We start from the raw sequence: 22,049 nt of genomic DNA on the forward strand, positions 1-22,049 counted from the left end.
GGCGCAACACAACTCCCCCAATGACCCACAACCCTCCTGCTCCCATCCCATCCGGTCAGGCGATGCCGAGCTCGAAATCTATAATATTTACATACCCCCTGTCACCTGCTGCCCGGCAGGATATCACCCTGATATTGGTGCGCTCATCAGGGGTGAAAACCGATTGATAGTAGGTGACTGTAATGCGCATTACGCTCTTTGGCATTCACGCCTGCCAAGTGATAACAGGGGACAGCTATTGGCAGAGCAGATAGACGGCTCGACATTCAGCACTACAAACGACGATGCCCCCACCAGGGTAGTGGGCAATTGCAGCACAGCTCGCCTGACATCACAATTGCTAGCGCAGGTCTGATAAATAGCCTAACCTGGCGACCTATGCTATCGCTTGCATCAGACCACTTGCCCATTATCATCTCGATCGAGAAACCTACCGACTTTGTTTCCGCGGATCACCGGTCATACATCAACTTCAACAAAGCTGATTGGACAAGATTCGCGGAATTTACGGAAGACATCTTCGCCGCTCTCCCCATTCGCACCGAAGTGCGCGCATGCGAACGCGCATTCCGCAAGACGATCACAGCTGCCGCTGCTCACCTCATACCCGCTGCAAGGATGCGGGACATACGTCCTAATTTCATAGCTGAAGCAGCTGTTCGGCGAACAAGCGTGATCGCCTACGCCAGGCCCATTGCGGGGATCCTCGGGTAAAGCATCTCAATTCTGAGATTCGGCAACTGGCAACCCGACATAAGCGGAACAAATGGGAACAGTATCTGAAGTCCTGCAATTTCACCATTGGTGTGAGCAAGCTCTGGAGGATGGTTCCATGTGTAGAAGTCCACGCAAGTGGGGAAAGTTACTGATCGCCATTCACTTGGCCGTGGCCAGGACGATTCTTCTACATATGGTTCAAGCAGCTCACAACGTCCGGGATTAGCCCACGTATCCTCTGGTTAGCTTCCGAACACCCGTTCGGGAGTGAGCTAACGTGAGAAGGCGAAACATTCCAGGATAGCTGGTTGTGCGCTGGGTTTGGGACCCGCCACTTAAAAATCCCCCCCAATGAAAAGATTAAAAAAGCCTCGGATGAGAACTGCCTTTACTGATGACGACCCCTGCAAACGAAATAAGGAATATGATTTGAGGGCATGCACCTGGAATGTCCGGTCCCTTAATGGGGAAGGTGCCTCTGCCCGGCTGGTTGATGTCCTCGTGAGAGTAAAGGCTGACATCACTGCCATCCAAGAGATGCGATGGACGGGGCAAGGAAAGAAAACCATAGGACCTTGCGACGTCTACTACAGCTGCCATGTAAAGGAGCGCAAATTCGGTGTCGGATTTGTTGTGGGAGAGAGACTTCGTCGCCAAGTACTGTCGTTCACTCCGGTGGACGAGCGTCTCGCAACAATCCGCATCAAAGCCAGATTTTTCAACATATCGCTAATTTGCGCCCACGCCCCGACGGAAGAGAAGGACGATGCGACCAAAGATTCCTTCTATGAGCGCCTGGAACGTTCCTATGAGCGCTGCCCCCGCCACGACATAAAAATCGTGCTTGGCGACTTCAACGCCAGGGTGGGCAAGGAGGGAATTTTTGGTCCCACAGTCGGAAAATTCAGCCTGCACAACGAAACATCCGCTAACGGACAGAGGCTGATCGACTTCGCCGGGGCCCGAAACATGGTAGTCTGCAGCACCAGATTCCAGCATAAGAAAATACACCAAGCTACCTGGCTGTCTCCTGATCGAAAAACGCGAAACCAGATCGATCATGTTGTGATAGATGGAAGACACGCTTCTAGTGTATTAGATGTACGTACGATCCGAGGACCCAACATCGACTCGGATCATTACCTTGTTGCAGCCAAACTGCGCACCCGCCTCTGTGCAGCAAAAAACGTGCATCTACCTACGCAAAGAATGTTCGACATCGAAAAGCTGCAATCACAACAGACAGTCAGAAGATTCGCCACTCGACTCTCACTCCTGCTCTCCGAAAGCACTGCCCAACAAATCGGCATACGCGAGCAATGGAGCAACATTTCTCGTTCCCTACGTACCGCCGCCGAAGAAGAAATCGGATTCCGGCGAGCCCGAAAAAACAATTGGTACGACGAGGAGTGTCATGCTGCCGCAGAAAGAAAAGATGCCGCCTATAGAGCCACGCTGCGATCGGGCGCAACGCGAGCCATGTGGGATCGCTACAAAGAGCTGAAAAAGGAAGAGAGACGTATTATCCGACAGAAGAAACGAGAGGCCGAAATACGTGAGTGCGAGGAGCTTGAGATGCTGGTCAATAGGAACAACGCCCGAAAATTCTACCAGAAAGTTCGGCGGCTTACAGAAGGTTTTAAGACCGGGGCGTTTTCCTGTAAGAACAAAGACGGCGATCTGGTGACTGACGTACAGAGCAATCTTAAATTATGGAGGGAACACTTCTCGAACCTGTTAAACAGTGACAGCTGCGCATGTCATAGAGAATGTGAAGATCCCGATACCCCAATCGATGACGACGGAATTGTAGTTCCGTTACCCGATCATGACGAGGTGAGAATAGCGATAACGCGCCTAAAGAACAACAAAGCCGCGGGCGCCGACGGACTACCGGCTGAGCTATTCAAACATAGCGGCGAGGAGCTGGTAAGGTGCATGCATCAGCTCCTATGCAAAATATGGTCGGATGAAAGCATGCCTCCCGATTGGAATTTAAGTGTGCTCTGCCCAATCCATAAGAAGGGCGATCCTGCAATTTGTGCCAATTACCGCGGGATTAGTCTTCTAAATATCGCCTATAAGGTTCTAGCGAGCGTATTGTGTGAAAGACTGAAGCCCACCGTCAACCAACTGATTGGACCTTATCAGTGTGGCTTCAGACCTGGAAAGTCTACCATCGACCAAATATTCTCAATACGCCAAATCTTGGAAAAGACCCACGAAAGGAGAATCGACACACACCATCTTTTCGTCGACTTCAAAGCTGCATTCGACAGTACAGAAAGGAGTTACCTGTATGCCGCGATGTCTGAATTCGGTATTCCCGCAAAACTAATACGGCTATGTAAGATGACGTTGCTCAACACCAGCAGCGCCGTCAGAATTGGGAAGGACCTCTCCGAGCCGTTTGATAAGAAACGAGGTTTCAGACAGGGTGACTCGCTGTCGTGTGACTTCTTTAACCTGATGTTGGAGAGCATCGTACGAGCCGCAGAACTTAATCGCTCAGGCACAATTTTTTATAAGAGCGTACAATTGCTGGCGTATGCCGATGATATCATCGGCCTTAACAACCGCGCTGTTAGTTCTGCCTTCTCCAAACTGGATAAAGAGGCAAAGCGAATGGGTCTGGTGGTGAACGAGGACAAAACGAAGTACCTCCTGTCTTCAAACAAACAGTCGGCGCACTCGCGTATCGGCACCCACGTCACTGTAGACAGTTATAATTTTGAGGTAAAGTCCTCTCTCGACGAACAAAACTAACACAAGACTCTCATCATGCCCGTCCTGACGTATGGCGCAGAAGCTTGGACGATGACAACATCCGATGAAGCGACGCTTGGAGTGTTCGAGAGAAAGATTCTACGTAAGATTTTCGGACCTTTGCACGTTGGCAACGGCGAATATCGCAGACGATGGAACGATGAGCTGTATGAGCTTTACGACGACATAGACATAGCGCAGCGAATAAAGATCCATCGGCTACGTTGGCTGGGTCATGTCGTCCGAATGGATACAAACGCTCCGGCTTTGAAAGTATTCGATGCGGTACCAGCTGGTGGTAGCAGAGGAAGAGGAAGGCCTCCTCTGCGTTGGAAAGATCAGGTGGAGAAGGACTTGGCTTCACTTGGTGTGTCCAATTGGCGCCGGTTAGCACGAGAAAGAAACGACTGGCGCGCTTTATTAAGCTCGGCCAAAATCGCGTAAGCGGTTATCGCGCCAATTAAGAAGAAGAAGAGTGAGCAAGCTTTGGTCCAACGTAAGAACCCTGTCGAACACGACGAAGAACAATTACAACGTGGATATTACCTTCAACGGTCGTGCTTCGTCGGATCCGAAGAGATGCGTGAGCTACTTTAGCCGGCAATTAATTCTGCATCCTGTGGCTGACAGATCCAAATGTAGTGCTACCAGACGGCTGCACAAACCGACATACAACAGCGCGCCACTTGCTTTCTCCACCGATGAAGTTCAGGGGGCCATCAACCACATGAAACTCTCTAAACCATTGGCCCTGACGGATTAAACATGCTGATGTTGAAAAAGCTGGGTCCATTGGGAGTAGAATACCTCATCAAGGTCTTCAATGTGTCAATGCCCACTCTCATCATTGCTGATTAGTCGAAATTAGGGAGAGTGGTCCCACTTCTGAGGCCTGGGAGCCCCACCAACCAAGGGGAGTCTTATCGTCCGATAACTCTCCTTTCCCTCGTAGAGAAGACTCTTGAGGCAATCTTTACGAAACACCTGACCCCAGTCTCACACCATCATGGTGTCCGAAGAGTGCATAGCACCACCACTGCACTCACCGTCATTAACACCCAGGTAAACCGCGTCCTCAATTAAAACTGCCCCTGTGAGAGGATTGTCCTAGTAGCGTTGGATCGAAAAAAGGCTTTCGATACAGTCAGCCACACCACGCTAATAGATGACATTTCACAGTCGACACTCCCGTCAGGGGTGAAGAGGTGGACCGCGAACTACGTGAGTGGTCGTCATTCGTCGGTGTTATTTCGAGACCAAACATCCAAACAGAGGAAAATAAAGCACGGAGTTCCGCAGAGTGGTGTCCTTTCACCCTTCCTTTTCAATTCCCATATTTCGAAACTCCCTCAGCCACCAGAGTGAGTCTCACTGGTCTCATACGCCGACGACTGCACGATAATGGCGTCGGGCAATGACATTGATGGCCTATGCTCCAAGGTAAACGACTACCTCGCCAGCGTTTCTCGTTTCTTCACTGCGAGGAATTTACAACTCTTCCGCACTAAATCCATGGCGACCCTATTCATCACCTGGACAAAGGAGGTCAAGCTACAACTCAAAGTGAAAGTCGATGATACCAAATTCCGACGGTTAACAACCCCGAAATATTGGGAGTTACCTTTGACAGCTTGCTCTCCTTCTTAGCGCATACAACCGCTATTGCAACTAAAGTACAGAATCGCACCAAGGTTCTCAAGTCGCTTGCTGACAGCACTTGGGGCAAAGGCAAGGAAATGTTGGTAAATTGCCTAAAGCAATAGGCCGACCGGTTCTGAACTATGACCGCGAGAGGATGGCTTTTGATATCCCCAATACAGCACCTAGGCTGCACCTGAGGCCCTTGTGCTGCCTGTTAAGGAGCATAACAAATTGCTCAGTAAGCAGTTTCTGCTAGGATGTTACCGCAGGTCTCACCCATGCAGACACCTGCTTGAGCCTGAGCCACCTCCCAGGCACTTCAGGAGGCATTTCGTCAACTACGCGGACCAGATCTTAGAAAAAACAAACAGAGAGCTACTGGATCGGACAATGTACAGACACCCCATAAACGACATTCATTGGGAGACTCTCACCACCTTCTTAAGCTCCCGGCCCCCGAATGCCGTTATCGGAGTCCAACCACCACCAATCGCAGACGAAGAGCTCCAATTTCCCCGAGAGTACCGCGTAATCTGGGCACAATTACGTTCTGGATACTGTAGCAGGTTAAACTCCTACTTATCCAGAATCGACCCCGACATACTAAACATATGTCCAGCATGTGAAGGAATTCCGCACGACACTAACCACCTTTTCACATGCCCCATTAAACCCACTCATCTAACGAAGAGCATTGTTGGCAAGCATCTGCAACTCCATCCTGTTTTACGCGGTGGAAGTGTGGGACGACGTAGTGAAATATCCCAGCTACTTGAGGCAGGCTAAACGGGTATACAGATTATGCAATGTTAGAATCATTAGAGGTTACAGGACGATATCTGACGAAGCAGCAGGCGTAATAGTAAGCAGACTTCCCCTCGATATAAAGGTAAAATGTATGAAACAAAAGTATCAGCATACAAAAAACGCGCAGATATCCGGTAACAAAGTCTCACTACGGGACGCCCACTTTTTCTATACAGTGTTGTTCTTCTCGAACTGGAATGTGTGCCTTTCCTCAAAATATGCACACTTCTTTTATAGCTAACTTTGCACTTGCACGAATTTTACAATACGATGATTGAAGAAAAAAACGGGCAATGTTTTTTTTATTGTAATTTGGAGCCAAGTATTTGTGGAGTGTCGGATCTCAATAAATAAATTTCCGAAGTAGAACGTAACTTCGCCATTTAATAATTATATTTTCCGCTTTAAGTGGAACACAAGAAACATTAGAACGTAAATTGCACTTTATAAACACAGAGTTTGATGGTCACATACGCGCACTAAATTGAATCAGTCAGTAGAAAAGGTCGAGTAGAGGTTTCGAGACGCAAGAGCAGTAGAAAAAAGCAATTAACAATTCTGTGAACGTGAAACCACGGACCCCAATGTTTACAAATGTTATGTTTGCAGACGATACCTGAAAACTACAACCACACAAATCCCGACAGTATAATCAAAATCGAACATCCATTAAGAAATTAACTTAAAATAAAATGAAACGATCAAGTAGCCGACCAATGATCGAATTTCACAAGCATCCAGCTATACAGCTTAGTGATATCAGTGTTACCAGCGTACAACAATAGAAAGAAAGTCACCACTAAATGCTAAGAGAGTTGCAAAAAAACAAAATCAATTTGTTTTGAACTTCATTTTTTTAAGAACAATCACAACAATAAGATTCTGTTGGGCTAAAATTTAGTATAATGTATATCGCTTTGGAAAAAACGGTAAAAAGGGGGTGATAGAGGGGTGTATCCCCATCTTAAAACTAGTTTTTAAGTAATTTAATGTTAAAGTTCTATTATTTAGCGAAAAGTTGGTGTTGCCATACACCTGAAATGAAAACGAAGTTCGCACGCAGGGATGTTCAGTGGAAGGTTCATTGTAAAACTGCAAGATTTTTTTCTGTAATTTAAAGTTGAGAAATAATTTTGAAAATAAAACCATACAACTCATTTAAACTTAAAAACAATGATATTAAGCGTATCACAAAAAATAATAAAGTAATTAAAATTAAATTAAATTAATTAACACAGTATTTTTGCGTGGAACTCCTTATCGCGTAGGCGGCCTTCGGACGCGCTTCAAAAAAATAACCCTCATCAGTCCAACTCCGGCTACGCAATCCACAGTATTTTTGCGTAGAACTCCTTTTCGCGTGGGCGGCCTTCGGCCGCGCTTCAAAAAAATAACCCTCATCAGTCTAACTCCAGCTACGCAATCCACAGTATTTTTGCGTAGAACTCCTTTTCGCGTGGGCGGCCTTCGGCCGCGCTTCAAAAAAATAACCCTCATCAGTCCAACTCCGGCTACGCAATCCACAGTATTTTTGCGTAGAACTCCTTTTCGCGTGGGCGGCCTTCGGCCGCGCTTCAAAAAAATAACTCTCATCAGTCCAACTCCGGCTACGCAATGCACAGTATTTTTGCGTAAAACTCCTTTCCGTGTTAAAACCATTGAACCCAAAATTAAAACGTCATATGCGTGTATGTAGTAAGCAGGCACAATAACCCCTATTCCCATCATTAACACTAAACTGAAGTACTTAATTTTTGTTTTCATTTGCAGGCATCCGGCAACACCATACTGTTGTAATTCCAATCTTCTTCTTGTTCGCGCTTAAAATTGGAATGTGATTGCATAGGCAAATGAATTTGCATTTAATTTTAATAGATATAATTAAAATATTAGCATAAAAATCGGTAAAAACACGCGTGTGAGTGTATATTTGGTGAATTTTAGTGAAATGTTAAAAAATATAGAGTGTAATGTGGCAAATTATAGAGAAGTTCCCGAGGGCATTTTGAATGTAAATAATTAAAAAATTATTATTTCCCGAATAATTTAAAGTTATAAAGAGTGTTCCTTAACACCTCACTAACATCTCCACCAAGTTTCATTAAAAAAAAACATTATAGTTTGCCAGAAATTCCAAAATGTACATTGTTCTAAATTCCAGCCTTCTGTTGTGAGTGCACACGTGGACTTTGCAAAAAAACAAAATGTAAATGGAAAACCTAGTTAGAGCCAAACAATATCAGAAAACTAAATCATTGCAAGTAAAGTGTTTACATTTACATATTTTTTTAATGTAAGATACTGATTTTTAGAGAATTAAAGTTTAGGTCCTCTTTGCTAAATTTTTTTAAATACTGTGATGAAATAATTATTTTCAAGCGATTCTGATCATCAGTAGAGTGTAAAAACACTTAAATCTAATAATTGCAATGAAAAAGAAATTATAACTAACTTTTTTACATTATGTAGTTGTACCCTTTGAAAATCGAGGATTTTCTTAAGTTTAGACTCAAATCGGAACCTCTAAATCAACTCAGATTGGCTTGGAATCTAATATTTGATAGTTTTTTAGGTGTTTTTACATTTGTAGAGGGGGTCCCGAAAGATATCAATAATTTTAATAATAACGATGGTGGCCGTATATATCCGCTGTAGCCGAATGGGTTGGTGCGTGACTACCATTCGGAATTCACAGAGAGAACGTAGGTTCGAGTCTCGGTTAAACACCAAAATTAAGAAAAACATTTGTCTAATAGCGGTCGCCCCTCGGCAGGCAATGGCAAATCTCCGACTGTACTTCTCCATGAAAAAGCTCCTCATACAAATATTTGAGGAACAACATAAAGACGCACATAACAAATAGGAGGCATTCTTCGACAACCGGACACCCACCCCCATCTGCCCAGAACAGTTTTTATAAAAAAAATTTTTCCCTATGCCGAAATAAAAGCTTATGTCATGTACTTTAATTTGTCATGTGGCACTTTTTAAATATTCAAGATGGACGACGAATATTGACAAATATGTTGGAAAACACCAAAAAAAAATGAAGTAGTTTGTTAAGAAAAGTAGAGAGAGAGATTCTGGTGCAACGTTCGACTGTTTCATTAACAGCACTAGTTCTTGATGTATTTCACATGTCAAACGGTACAGAAATAATTTGAACAAATTATAGAAAATTCTAAACGAATAAACTATTAAAAATAAATCTGTCAAACTGTTCTCTTTAGAACTATTATCGCATCTGTTGTAGAACGTCGTACGAGATTCTGGTGCAACGTTCAACTGTTTCATAAACATCACTAGTTCTTGATGTATTTCACATGTCAAACGGTACAGAAATAATTTGAACAAATTATAGAAAAGTCTAAACGAATAAACTATTAAAAATAAATCTGTCAAACAGTTCTTTTTAGAACTATTATCGCATCTGTTGTCGATATCGCTAAACTTCGTAAAACATTGTTTAACAGTTTTATTGGCAGCACAAGTTCTGTATATGTCTTAATCGTTAAACTGTCTGGAGATTATTATAAAAAATTCTGAAAGAATAAATTAATATCTAATACCTGTCAAACAGTTCTTTTCAGAACTATTATCGCCTAAAAAATGTCGGGAAAATCGAGAAGAGATCGATGCATTAATCCCTTTAGAAAAGTAGGTCCATCTTGAATATTTAAAAAGTACCACATGACAAATTAAAGTACATGACATAAGCTTTTATTTCGGCATAGGGAAAAATTTTTTTTATAAAAACTGTTCTGGGCAGATGGGGGTGTCCGGTTGGCGAAGAATGCCCCATATATATATATATATATATAATTACATATATGTATATATCCGGCAGTGTATCTTTACGACACAGTTCAATGGCTAATTCCATCTTGCTTCCAAAAAAAAGCGAAAAAAATTTTAACGATATCTCATCATCTTTTTTGGGAGGTGCTCGGAACAAATATTTATATGTATGCGGGCAATTAAACAAAAAAAAAGAAAAAAACTTCCTAAATATCATCAATTCGCCCTAGTGTTTACCAAGTTTTGAACGATTTGTGCCCCGTGTAGAAACATAAACACCATTATAATCGGTCGAACTTTGCCTATTGAAGATTTAAAAGAAAATTTGCTGACACTGCTAAAGGTGAGCACCGGTAACAGTCTCGCTTAAAAACATGCTTCGAGAAATAAAGAATTTTTGTGAATGAATAATATATGTTTTACTTACTTGCCAAGTTCCTCCTTAATTTCATAATTGTCGGAAAAACGCGTACAGGCTGCTGGTGCAGCCATCGCGATGGCACACTTAAGAAAATCTATTTCGGCAGTAAAGGTAACTAAAGTTTAGATTTCTCTTCGGTAATATTTTTTTTATTTTGTAGCTACGATTTTTACCAACAGCAGCCGAAAGATGGTTTGCGAAAGCACGAGATTTCCTCACCTATTTGACAATGAACGCAAACGTCGACTACACTTTGAACATGTATTATGTATTGATCACCGGATATTTAGCGTAGCTTCATTTATAAGCGTTTATTTTGAAAATATTCACGACTTAAAGGCGACTTAATTTTATGTTAATTGCATTCCTTTGTGCTTGGTGCTGGGTGATGTGAATGCCTGCGACCGTCTACAAAAATTAAAAATAAAATACCATCCATTAATATTTACAATTTAATACGCAATTAAATCTAAAAATATCTTGAAAGAACTAAGTAAACTTGTTTAACCCTGCTCCGTCATCCTTCGTCAAAATGACTACGCGCGATTTTATTTTAAAATTAAAACCGGTTTTTTTAGATTGTTTTGGTCTGATTTTTCTGATAGCGTTAGTTGGTTAGAAGCTGTTGGTGGACGAAGACGTACAGCAAACAACGCACATTGTAAGTATTTTTTTTTTCGCTTATAATTTTTTGCCGTAGTCAAAATGACGAAAGATGACGTTTGTGTAACTTCCAGTTTTGACAGGGTACTTTTTTAGTACGAATAATTTTATCGTAACTCTAAAATGGCTAATCAACAATCACTAACAGATAAACAAATTGAGAAATTTCTCTCTTGTTGTGATAGCAACGATGAATTTGAAAGCGATGACAGTGAAATAGGTTGTGACACAGAAGTTGAGGAAGAGGATTTCGTTGCAAACACCAGCTCATCAGATGAAGCAACTGATGAGGATGAAGATAACGTTATTACATGTGAGAAAACTATACTGGTCAAAAATGGTCATCAGTTAAAGGTACAACTCATCATTATGGGCTAAATATCGTACATAAAAGTCGAGGGCCTACCCGTCAGTGTAAAAACATAATTGATCCGTTCGACTGTTTCAAACTGTTCATAACAGGAGATATCGTCGACGAAGTTGTAAAGTGGACAAATGTTGAAATAAATCAACGCCAATCAATCTTACTAGCAAATACGGATCAGACACAACGACGTAACACAAATGCAAATGAAATATATGCAGTTATGGGTATATTGGTGTTGACCGCTGTTAAAAAAGATCAGCATTTATCTGTGGAGGAATTATTTGACAGGTGTTATTCTGGATCCATCTACGCAAGCGTTCTTACCAAAGCCAGATTTCAATTTCTTATGTCCTGCCTGCGGTTCGACGATAAATCTCTGCGCCTGCAATTAGTGGGTGATAAATTCGCACCCATTAGAAAAATATGGGAAATGTTTGTAAAAAAATGCAGGGAAAATTACAGTCCTGGTCCATACCTTACAGTGGACGAACAGCTTTTGGCTTTCCGAGGCAAGTGCAGTTTCAAGATGTATATCCCGAATAAACCTGCCAAATATGGAATTAAAATGGTGATGTTATGTGATAGTGGAACCAAGTATATGGTGGACGCAATTCCATATTTGGGCAAAAATTCGAACAATACTACAATGCCTCTTGGAGAGTTCTATGTGAAAGAGCTTACGAAAACTATACATGGCTCAAACCGAAATATTACAATGGACAACTGGTTCACTTCAATACCTCTGGAAAAATCATTAGGGCAGAGCCCATACAATTTGACAATTGTCGGCACTCTTCGGTCAAATAAAAGAGAAATTCCAGTTCAGCTAAAAGAAAAAAAGGGTCGTAAGTGCGGTTCGGCCATGTTTTGCTACGACAGCAACTTAACATTGTTATGGTATAAGCCGAAGCCAAACAAAATGGTTTATCTTTTATCCTCATGTAACGAACAGGGCACTATCAATTCCAATACAAATAAACCCAACATGGTGGAGTTTTATAATAGTACCAAAGGAGGAGTTGATACATTCGATCAGATGTGCAGTGTTATGAGCTGTTCAAGAAAAACTAACAGATGGCCATTATGTCAATTTTTCGGAATTTTAAACATAGCTTTCATTAACTCATATATAATTTATACCCATAATGTGTTTCAAGGTGGTCAAAAGCCACTAAATCGCGTTAATTTTATGAAAAAACTTTTTGCGGAACTCACAAAAGAGCAACTAAAGGACAGGCTTGTTATGCCAACAATAACATCCACTGTGAGAAATGATATCGAGAATCAGCTTCAAATAAATAAATCTACAGAATCTGAAAATGAAATACCAAAAAGTTCAACTGAAAAAAGGAAAATATGCGCAGTTTGTCCTTCTGCTAAACGAAGAATGACAAACGTCGTTTGTGCAAAGTGCAAGAAAAGGCTGTGCGGCGAGCACAAAATAGAAGTTTGTGACTCATGCTTTATATGAAATAATTTATCTTAAAACTAATGTTCCTTTTTTAGTTTAATGTATTATTTATAAGAAACTATAAGACTTAATGGATAAAAATGTGATTTATTTTTTATTTGAAATGTTATATAATAAGTTGTTTAAAAAACCATGCCAATTGAAAGAAGGCTATTCAATGTTAATTTTACGCCAAAAAAATAATAAAATTTTATGAGTTTCGTTAAATATTAATTTTAAAGTATCTAAATAAAAATAACAAATCAATTTTGATACCTATTTTTGTTGACAACTTTTTTTACAGCTTTTTAAAATACATCGTAGTCAAAATGACGAAGGATGACGTTAGTGTACAATAAATAAGGATGACGTTCTAGGGTTAAAAGAGTAGTTCAATTATTGAAAACAAAAATGTTTACGATAGCTAAGACAAGATAATTGGATTCGGTATCCCAATAAACGGAGAGGTACTGCGGCTGATCCAACGTCATGATCCTACCCTAAATACCTAAGACCCATTCAAGATGGTTAGGAATGCTGAAATAAGGTTAGTAGTGCGGAGCGAGAAGAAAAGTTCTTTTGAAAGCGCTGTGAAAGTAACAAAAAATACAATATTTCGAAAGCATCAAGTGTGACAGTAAGCATAATTCGTCAGGCATTACATTCGAAAGGTCTCCACGACCGATATCCGAACCAATGCTTCATTCCAGCAAAAAGAATGCGAAACATACGTACCAATTTCCCAACCGAAGCAGCCATTTTAGCAAACGAGCGTGATCACCTACACTAGCCCAATAACGGGTATCCCCGAATAAAGGATCTCAATTTGTAGATTTGGTAACTGGTCACCCAGCATAAACGGACCAAGTAGAAGAAGCACTTGAAGTTCTGCAATTTCACCACTGGTGTGAGTAAGCTCTGGGCTACAGTAAGATCCCTATTGAATCCGACGAATCACAACGACAAGGTGGCAATCAACGTTAACGGCTGCACTTCGTCGGATCCGAAGAGATGCGCGAGCTACTTAGCCAACTATTCATTTTGCATCCTCCGGCCGTTTGGTCCAAGCGTCGTGACACCAGATGGCTGCACAAAACAGTACGTTACTTGCTTTTTCCAGCGATGAGGTGCAGAAGGTCATAAATAAAGCAAAAGCCATTGGCCACAATGGAATTGACATGTTGATGTTGAAAAGCCTGTGTAAAAGAATATCTCACAAAGGCCTTTAACTGAACTAGTAGCGTTGGACTTGAAGACGGTTTTCACCACAGTTAGTCGTTCAACGCTACTGGATGACATTATATCACACAAATGTCAAGCAGCAAAGCCATGGCCTACGCTGTCTGTTTTAAAATACTGATATACTGGTGACCGTTAAAATAGTTCTTAAACTTCGTTTGCATACAATCATTCATATAAAAAAAGAGGATGAGCGTTGTGCAGCTGATTTTTATTTACATGTATACATACGTTAGTTCGTCGAAATTTGTTTTGTGAAAATTCCAGTTGTTACAAAAGATGGAGGTGAATCGTGATATTTTATGACATTCAATAAATGAAATCATTAAAGAATTGACGAATTCATCCTCGTCTTCGTCGAATAACGAAATCGAGTTATTAACGTTTGAAATAGATTTACGTAAGTGTATTAAACAAGAGTCTTCATTATATATTTATATCAGGTCAGTCCGCAAGTTCCTGCGTATTTTACCCATAATTTCACTTTTGTACGATTTTTGCATACAAAAATTATTCGCGGAATATAACGGAACTATTTATATTTTCTTTGATATATTGTGCATTCAACAAGTGATTTTAATCGCGGATAGAAGCACGTGTTGTCAAAAAATAAAATAGAATCTTGGAACGCGTATAAGAGGCATATTTTGTATTTTTTTTTTATAAAAGTGGTACAAATGCAACAACTGCTGCTGCAGAAATAAACACTGTTCACGGAGCGGATACCGTGAGTGTAAGAACTGCGCAAAAGTGGTTTTCAAAATTCCGAAGTGGTAATTGCGGCGTGGAGGATGCCCCGCGCGCTGGTCGTCCTGAAGTCTTTAACTCCGACGCCTTGCTCGAACTCGTGGAAGCTGAGCCAAATTTGACAGTCGATATGAAAGCTCAAATTAAATTCATAGCATGGAACAGTTTACAGGCACCTGGTTCATTTGGGAAAGGTTTCAAAGCTGGGAAAATGTGTTCGGCATAGACTTTCCGTCGCCAACCTTCAGCAGAGAGTGAATGTGTGTTTTCAGCTGCTGCAGCTTGAAAATGAAAGTTTTTTGAACCGTATCGTTACTGGTGATGAAAAATGGGTCCTTTACAATAATCCTGTTCGCAAACGCCAATGGTTAGATAAAGATGAAACACCAGAACCGACCCCTACAGATGGCCTTCACCCCAAGAAGATTCTTATGTCTATTTGGTAGGATATGTCCGGTATTGTTCATTATGAACTTCTGGAACCAAACCAGAATATAACTGCTGATTATTATTCCCATCAGTTATCAAATCTGAATGAGGCACTTAAAAAAAATCGACCGTCTTTAGTGAATAGACGCAAAGTTTTTTTCACCACAACAACGCAAGACCTCATACCGTAAAGCAAACATTAGGCATGCTGAACGAGCTCGAATGGGAACTAATGCCGCATCAACCATACTCTCCGGATATTGCACCTTGTGATTATCATCTTTTCCGTGGACTTCAATCCCGTATGAGTAACAAGAACTACTCCTCAAAACAAGCTATGAAAAGGGATATCGAAGCGTATTTTGGCTCCAAGGACAAACAATTTTTTGAGCAGGGAATTAAAAATTTGCCAGAAGGAAAATACATTATTGATTAATAAATACTTTAAACATCTTTTTTATTAATTTTAAAACCACCTTTAAAAAACGCACGAACTTATGGGCTGACCTGATACCATATATATAATTGGCGCATACACCCTTCTTGGGTGTTTGGCCGAGCTCCTTCTCGTATTTGTGGCGTGCGTCTTGATGTTATTCCACAAATGGAGGGACCTACAGTTTCAAGCCGACTCCGAACGGCAGATGTTTTTATGAGGATCTTTTTCATGGCAGAAATACACTCGGAGGTTTGCCATTGCCTGCCGAGGGACGACCGCTATTAGAAAAATGTGTTTCTTAATTTTGGTGTTTCACCGAGATTCGAACCTACGTTCTCTCTCTGAATTCCGAATGGTAGTCACGCACCAACCCATTCAACTACGGCATACAAATGTATGCATGAATATTTGTATGTACATACGTTTACCATATGCTTGCTCAGCGCTTAGGTAAAGACAAATCGACGCATTCGCATCTACTTCGTGTCGATTTCTTTTTGTATATACGAGCAAAAGACAACGTTTCTCGCGTCTCAAACTCCTTACAACGGTTCGCCCCTCCTCTTCTTTTCACCCAACCCAACGCATGAATATTCCCGTTTGCCAAAAATTTAGTGATTGTGACTCTATCTTATTACTTACTCAATGCCTCGCAATATAAAAATGCAGAGAACGTTAATGTATAGAGAAGTCTCAATGAGAGGAACGTATGGAATTTTGAGGGGTACTCGTCCCACGAATGTTAACGCTGTAGGCTGAAATTTTTGCAAATCATCCAAAATTACAATATATACTACTAAGTAGTATCTGTTAAACTTATTTGATTCCCTTCAAGCAAATCAAAATCTTTTATAGAAAACGCGTCATTACCAGGCACCCAGGAAGATGGCATATGCAAATTTAAATATGTGAATTTATATACATGTATGTGCACTTGCCACAGCAAAATAATATTACGGAACTTTTTCATAATTTACTTGTTGCTGTCTTCTGCATCTTACTGTACGCTCATGCGTGCATTAGGCGAACAGCAGCTGCGGTTATCGAGCATTTAGAAGACATATTCACATACATAAACGGTTGCAAACATTTAAACGGAGCCGCGACCAATCGACATCACAAAAATTAACGATTCGACAAATGTTGGCAATTATTTCTGTATTAAATATTCCAGTATTGACTATTTTGATATGATTCATTCAATCTTAAAAATAAATTTTAGTCATCGTTGAGAAAAACTGGCATATGGGCGGCTTCGTTTTATGAATGAAAATACTTTGCTCATAGAAATATGAGCTCGAACTTGAATTATCCATCCATCCATGAATTTTTTTTTTTTGTTGTTCTGTACAATATTTGAAACTGTTCAGCGCTATGGCAAAAGCCGTCTACAGCCGATAACTCAACAAACGCAATCCTCTTCTCCGGCTACCTCTGGTAGGGATGCCAAAAATAAAAATAAAAAATCCTCTGGGTCGCTGCTCAGAGCACGCTACCTAAAAACCAAATTCATTCTGGCTAACATAATCAAATTCATTCTGGCTAACATAACCAAATTCATTCTGGCTAAGATAGCCTGTGTACTACATGATCGCGATACAGGGGACAAGGTCAGATATGAAGCCATAGTTTCGGAGTACGAAACCACGGCCGCGAGGAAAATTACCGACCTCCAATCACATAAAAATCCTCAGAACCAACCAGCGGCAAAGCGTAACCGATAACAGGATGTGACCGGGCGCGCTGACAAGAAAATAAAAAATTTCTCGACTCAGAGAGTTAAGGGCCTTACAAGGCTTGCTTATAGCGAGGTGGCCAGGGGTCACCTCCAAGTTTCCCTCGTAGACGCAAGATCCCATAGTAGTAGGGCGGTGATGGCCAATTGGGGTGCCATTGAGAGACGGCTGTCAGAAAAGATTGTCGGATACTTCAGTGCAAACCTAGGACAGGTACGTCTTTTCGACTCGGGAGATATCTGCCGCGGCTGTAGGGTGATCAAGTATGCCGACGAGTTCTCCAGGGGTTCCTAGGAGAAGTGCGTTGCTGAGTTCAGTAATGCCTGGAAGGGCTCTCCCTTAAGCTCATCGCAGCTTCGGAGATCCCTAGAAGACCCAGAGCCCGCATTTGGCTACCGAAAAAGAATCTGGAGGGTCGGAAGATTCTCCACGGCCTCAAGCTTTAAAACCTTGAGGTTTCGATGGACCACTGGTCTATGATCCAGTTGGAGCCACCTCAGAAAAACAGCTTCACTGCAACGGTGCTAATTTCTGAAAAGTTCCTGAAGGTACTCGAGGAAAAGAAGCACAGACTCCGTTTTGGCCTCAGGACGGGCACACTTAAGATCTGTCTCGCGTCTGGTGCTCCGAATGTCGAACTGGACGGAATTGGGAAAGTAGCAAATCAGTCTCACAAACTACGGCCGTCTGCGACGGACGCGGTACCCGAAGTCAAGAGCTCCATGAAATCCTCGGAGCTCGGCCATAAAAACCGCTTCGGTGAACATCCTTTAACAAAGAAATGTTAAGGGTAGCACGGATTAACCTTCGCCACGCTAGTTTAGCCACCGATAACCTTTGTGTCACCCTCAGGGACCGCAATTTAATAAAGAGGCCATCATCATCACCAATGCGAGACATACCATTTGGGGAAGCAAAGAGATAAATGATCGAGGTGAATCTCTTTTTGATTTCATTATTAGCCGTAATCTCATTATTTGGAACAAGTGCAACACCCCCACTTTTGTATTTCCAGCTTCGGAAACATCTAACGGGTTTGAGGAGATTCTTTATATCACTCTTTCGACTGATTCGCCTGCCATTAGGGTTGATAATTGGAAGGTTTCTCAGAAAAATTCCTTTTCGGATCACACGTTGATCCTTTTCGAAATCAATTTCGCACGGGAAACCATATCTCGCCACAGGAACCCTAAAAGAACCGACTGCTCTTTGTTCAATAGGGTTTTCAATAATAAATTGAACAGGAGAACTTTTTCCTACTCATCCACTGATCAACTGAACAAGCAGGTCGAACACTTGCAGCGATCTATCAGACGGCCTTCAAAGTGGCATGTCCAGTATCTTTTAGCAAGAAAGACTTTCCTCCATGGTGGAGCAATACGCTGACCGACTTGAAAAAGAAGGTTGGGAGGGTTTTTAACGTATGCTACCAAACTAAAAACTTTGAAAATTACCGTGTAGTTTTGAATGAATACAAAAAAGCCATTATATATGCGAAACGCAACTCCCCGAAAAAGTACTACGAATCCATTGAATCCTTGAAGAATTCTGCCAGGCTAAGGAAGACCCTTTCGAGAGACCACTCTTGTGGAACTCTTGTAAAAAGGAGGATGGGGAGTGGGCTGAATCTGCAGAAGAATCTTTAATTATCCTGATAAATAATCACTTTCCGGAAAATTCTATTACCCCACGTGACATTGTCGACTCGAGCCGACAGGTAGGGCTACTCGATGTTTCCCTAAAATCTATCCTGCCAGTTGACAGAATCACGTGGGCAATTAATAGTTTTTTCCGTTTAAATCTCTGAGTCTGATGATATCTTGCCTGTGATGCTTCAGAAAACAAGTACCTGGGTGGTTCCTGTCCTGCAAGAAATCTACTTAGCATGTATCGCTCTTAATCATATCCCCGCCAACTGGAAGAAAACGAAGGTTGTTTTCATACCCAAGGCAGGAAGGAGGGATAACAACTCGGCCAAGGACTTTAGGCCTATAAGTCTTACCTCATTTATCCAAAAGGTGTTTGAAAGATTGATTGATTATCATAGCCGAGAGCACATCGAATCTAAACTACCACAAGCGCAACATGCTTACCTTAAAAAGCTTAAAAGAATCCACGGAATTATCCTTACACGAGGTTGTAGGGATTGTGGAAAAATCTCTGGAATTCACTTCAATTCACTTTGGCGGCCTTCATAGATATATAAGATGCTTTTAACAATATCAGGGCGGAGTCAATTGTCACTGCGTTAGATAGACTAGAGGCGGAAAGACTTATCTGTCTCTGCATCTCGTCCCTGCTTGGCTGCAGGGAAGTTAATGCGGTGGCAATAGGGGCTTAAGTCCCTAGATTCGTTCACAAAGGGACGCCGCAAGGTGGTGTTGTTTCGGCCCTACTTTGGCTAGTTGATATTGACGAAGCTCTGATAATGTTAAATAAGGGTGGGGTTAAGGTAGTAACATACGCCGGTATTGGGACCGTTTTCCTCAGTCATGGCTGAGATTTTGGAGAGTTCACTGTCTGTACCGAGTCGCTGCCGATTGTGGCCTCCGAGTCAACTCTGACAAAACGGAGCTGGTGCTATTTACCAGAAAATATAAACCTCCACACTTTCAACCTCCCAAATAAAACAACGACGTTCTCCCGCTTCCATCGGAAGTTAGATATCTTGGAGTGATACTTGACTCCAAACTCCATTGGAGGCTACACATTTAAACGCTATTCATGCAAATCTATATTCAGAAAATAATGGGGGACCCAAGCCACACGTCGTCCTGTGGATGTACAACGTAGTGGTGCTGCCAATTTGCTGGGAAGTTCCTCGGAAGGGCTATAACATCACTAAACTAGGGAGGGTGCAAAGGACACTACTGGCATCACCGGAGCATGTAAAACTTGCCCCAGTACTGCCTGAATGTCGCTTTGCACATCGACTTTTACGTTATTTCCATAGCAGCTCAAAGTGCAATCAGGTTAAGCGAGGTTGGCCTCTGGAGACAATCTCTCAAGGGACATGGTAGCATTTTCGGGCAGTTAAGACTGTATTTCTCCTAACTTTGAACAGATCTCTCTATCCGCAAACTAGAGTTTGAGGGTCGTGCTAGAGCAATCTTTCCAAAAAGGCAGGATTGGATCGAGGGGAAAATCTGCACCGAAACTTGCATCTCTGTCTTCACTGACGGTTCCAAGATCGAATCTGGAGTCGGAGTAGGGGTTTTCTTTAAATCAGTCAATTTATCTATCTCCTTTAAACTGCAGAATACTGCTAGTGTTTTTTAACCAGAAGTCTTTGAGATCCTGCAGGCATGCAAAATGCTTAGGGAACGTGGGAGCGAGGGAGAAATTAACATTTTCTCGGATAGTCAAGCCGCGATTAAGGTTCTGACGCCATGGTGCAGAACGAAACTAGTAAACTGCTGTAAAGAGGAGATCAAATCTCTTGGGAGTGCAGGAAGGGGACTGAATTGGCCTCAGATACCTCCTATCCGGTCATCGGCATTCGCCTGACAGTTGTTAAAGGGGAACTGCACAAATTATTTCTCAGGAAAGCGCGGAAAAGATGGAGCTTCATTTCTTCATGTGCTATTTCCAAAACCCTTTGGTCCCATTGCAATAGACGGAGGACTCAAAAAGTTCTTTGGACTCTTCGCCATTCAATTTCCAAACTCGTAGCTGTGTTTACCGGTCATTGGACGATAGACACACACTCGGAAAAGCTAGGTTTACCATTTAACCCAATTGCAGATGCTGTGGGGACCTTTGAGAGAAGGAGACTGTTGAGCACTTTCTTTGAAAATGTCCAGGTTTGGCAGCTAGACGATTAAGGTCACTGGGCGCTCCTTTCTTCGACAGCCTTTGACAGTGCGCCAAAATAAATCCAATTAATCTTCTCCATTATATCAGCAGCTCTGGCTGGCTGTAGATATCTGCCTGTTGGAGGTCTCATATTGGTATCAAAACGGCGCTTTTGTACTACTTGAGGAGTGCCAGACCGGCACTTAAACCATTTCACCTACCAAGCTATGGAAAAACAAAACAATCTAGAGAAAAGTGAAAGTATATAAATCGTACAAAAACCCAAAATTATAATAGTAATGAATACAAAGAAGTTCAACATCGAATGTACGAACTGTATATGAAAGCTGGGGATTCAATCATAAATCCACTGTATGCAAGGAAAAAAACCAAATATCTATATGCCGAATTGCGGAGTCTCGGCACATACCTACATTCCGTAAATATACGAACGAATTTCTGAAATGTGTAAATTGTGTTAAAAGGAAAGAAAAATTTAGCCGAACTCCAAGTGAACCATGACTGTAGGATTCGAATTGCTAAACTCTTCAAAAAAAGCTATCAATTACGAAACATGATTTGGTTTGAATTACAGAATTAAAAAAAAAAAAATGAAATCAATCGTTTCAACATATCAACACATAAATATAGGTTTTTTTTAAATTCAACTTAAAGATTTTTAATTTCAAATTAAAGTTTATTAATGTAATATTGACTATTTACAATAAAACATGAATACTAGCAAGAATAAGATTCAAAAAATGTTAAATAAAGCAATTTGGACAAAACATTTAATGTAACGGTTGTTCTGCTACATTCAGCGGTAGTTTCCTAGACATATCAACGTACTAATTGTTGCAATCAGTAGAAGTAACAGTGGTCATTGATTCTTCAATAATCTGTACCAAATTTTGATTATTTTGTGGATCGACCAGCCAATATCGTGCAGACAATTTTATTTTTGAAAATAACTTCTATAGGATTTAACATGGGGGAATATGGTGGTAGAAAAATTAACGTATGATTAGTCTCAC

The 22,049-nt window shown here is 41.5% G+C and overlaps 1 protein-coding gene across 6 annotated transcripts in view; it reads right to left on the reverse strand.

Annotated features, from left to right (window-relative positions):
• The window catches only part of LOC129249802 (calcium/calmodulin-dependent protein kinase type II alpha chain), a 446,460-nt gene that overhangs the window by 364,433 nt on the left and 59,978 nt on the right, over window positions 1-22,049 (reverse strand). For 5 of the 6 annotated variants that reach the window (XM_054889447.1, XM_054889451.1, XM_054889450.1 and 2 more), the window contains exon 2: window positions 10,157-10,558. In XM_054889447.1, the coding sequence (XP_054745422.1) occupies window positions 10,157-10,221 (65 nt within the window). In that variant the 5' untranslated portion in view covers window positions 10,222-10,558. The remainder of the gene's footprint in view (window positions 1-10,156; window positions 10,559-22,049) is intronic. The other variant, XM_054889448.1, reaches the window with a different exon arrangement.

This window comes from Anastrepha obliqua, chromosome 6 (assembly GCF_027943255.1).
Source record: "Anastrepha obliqua isolate idAnaObli1 chromosome 6, idAnaObli1_1.0, whole genome shotgun sequence".
Taxonomy (NCBI): Eukaryota; Metazoa; Arthropoda; class Insecta; order Diptera; family Tephritidae; genus Anastrepha; species Anastrepha obliqua.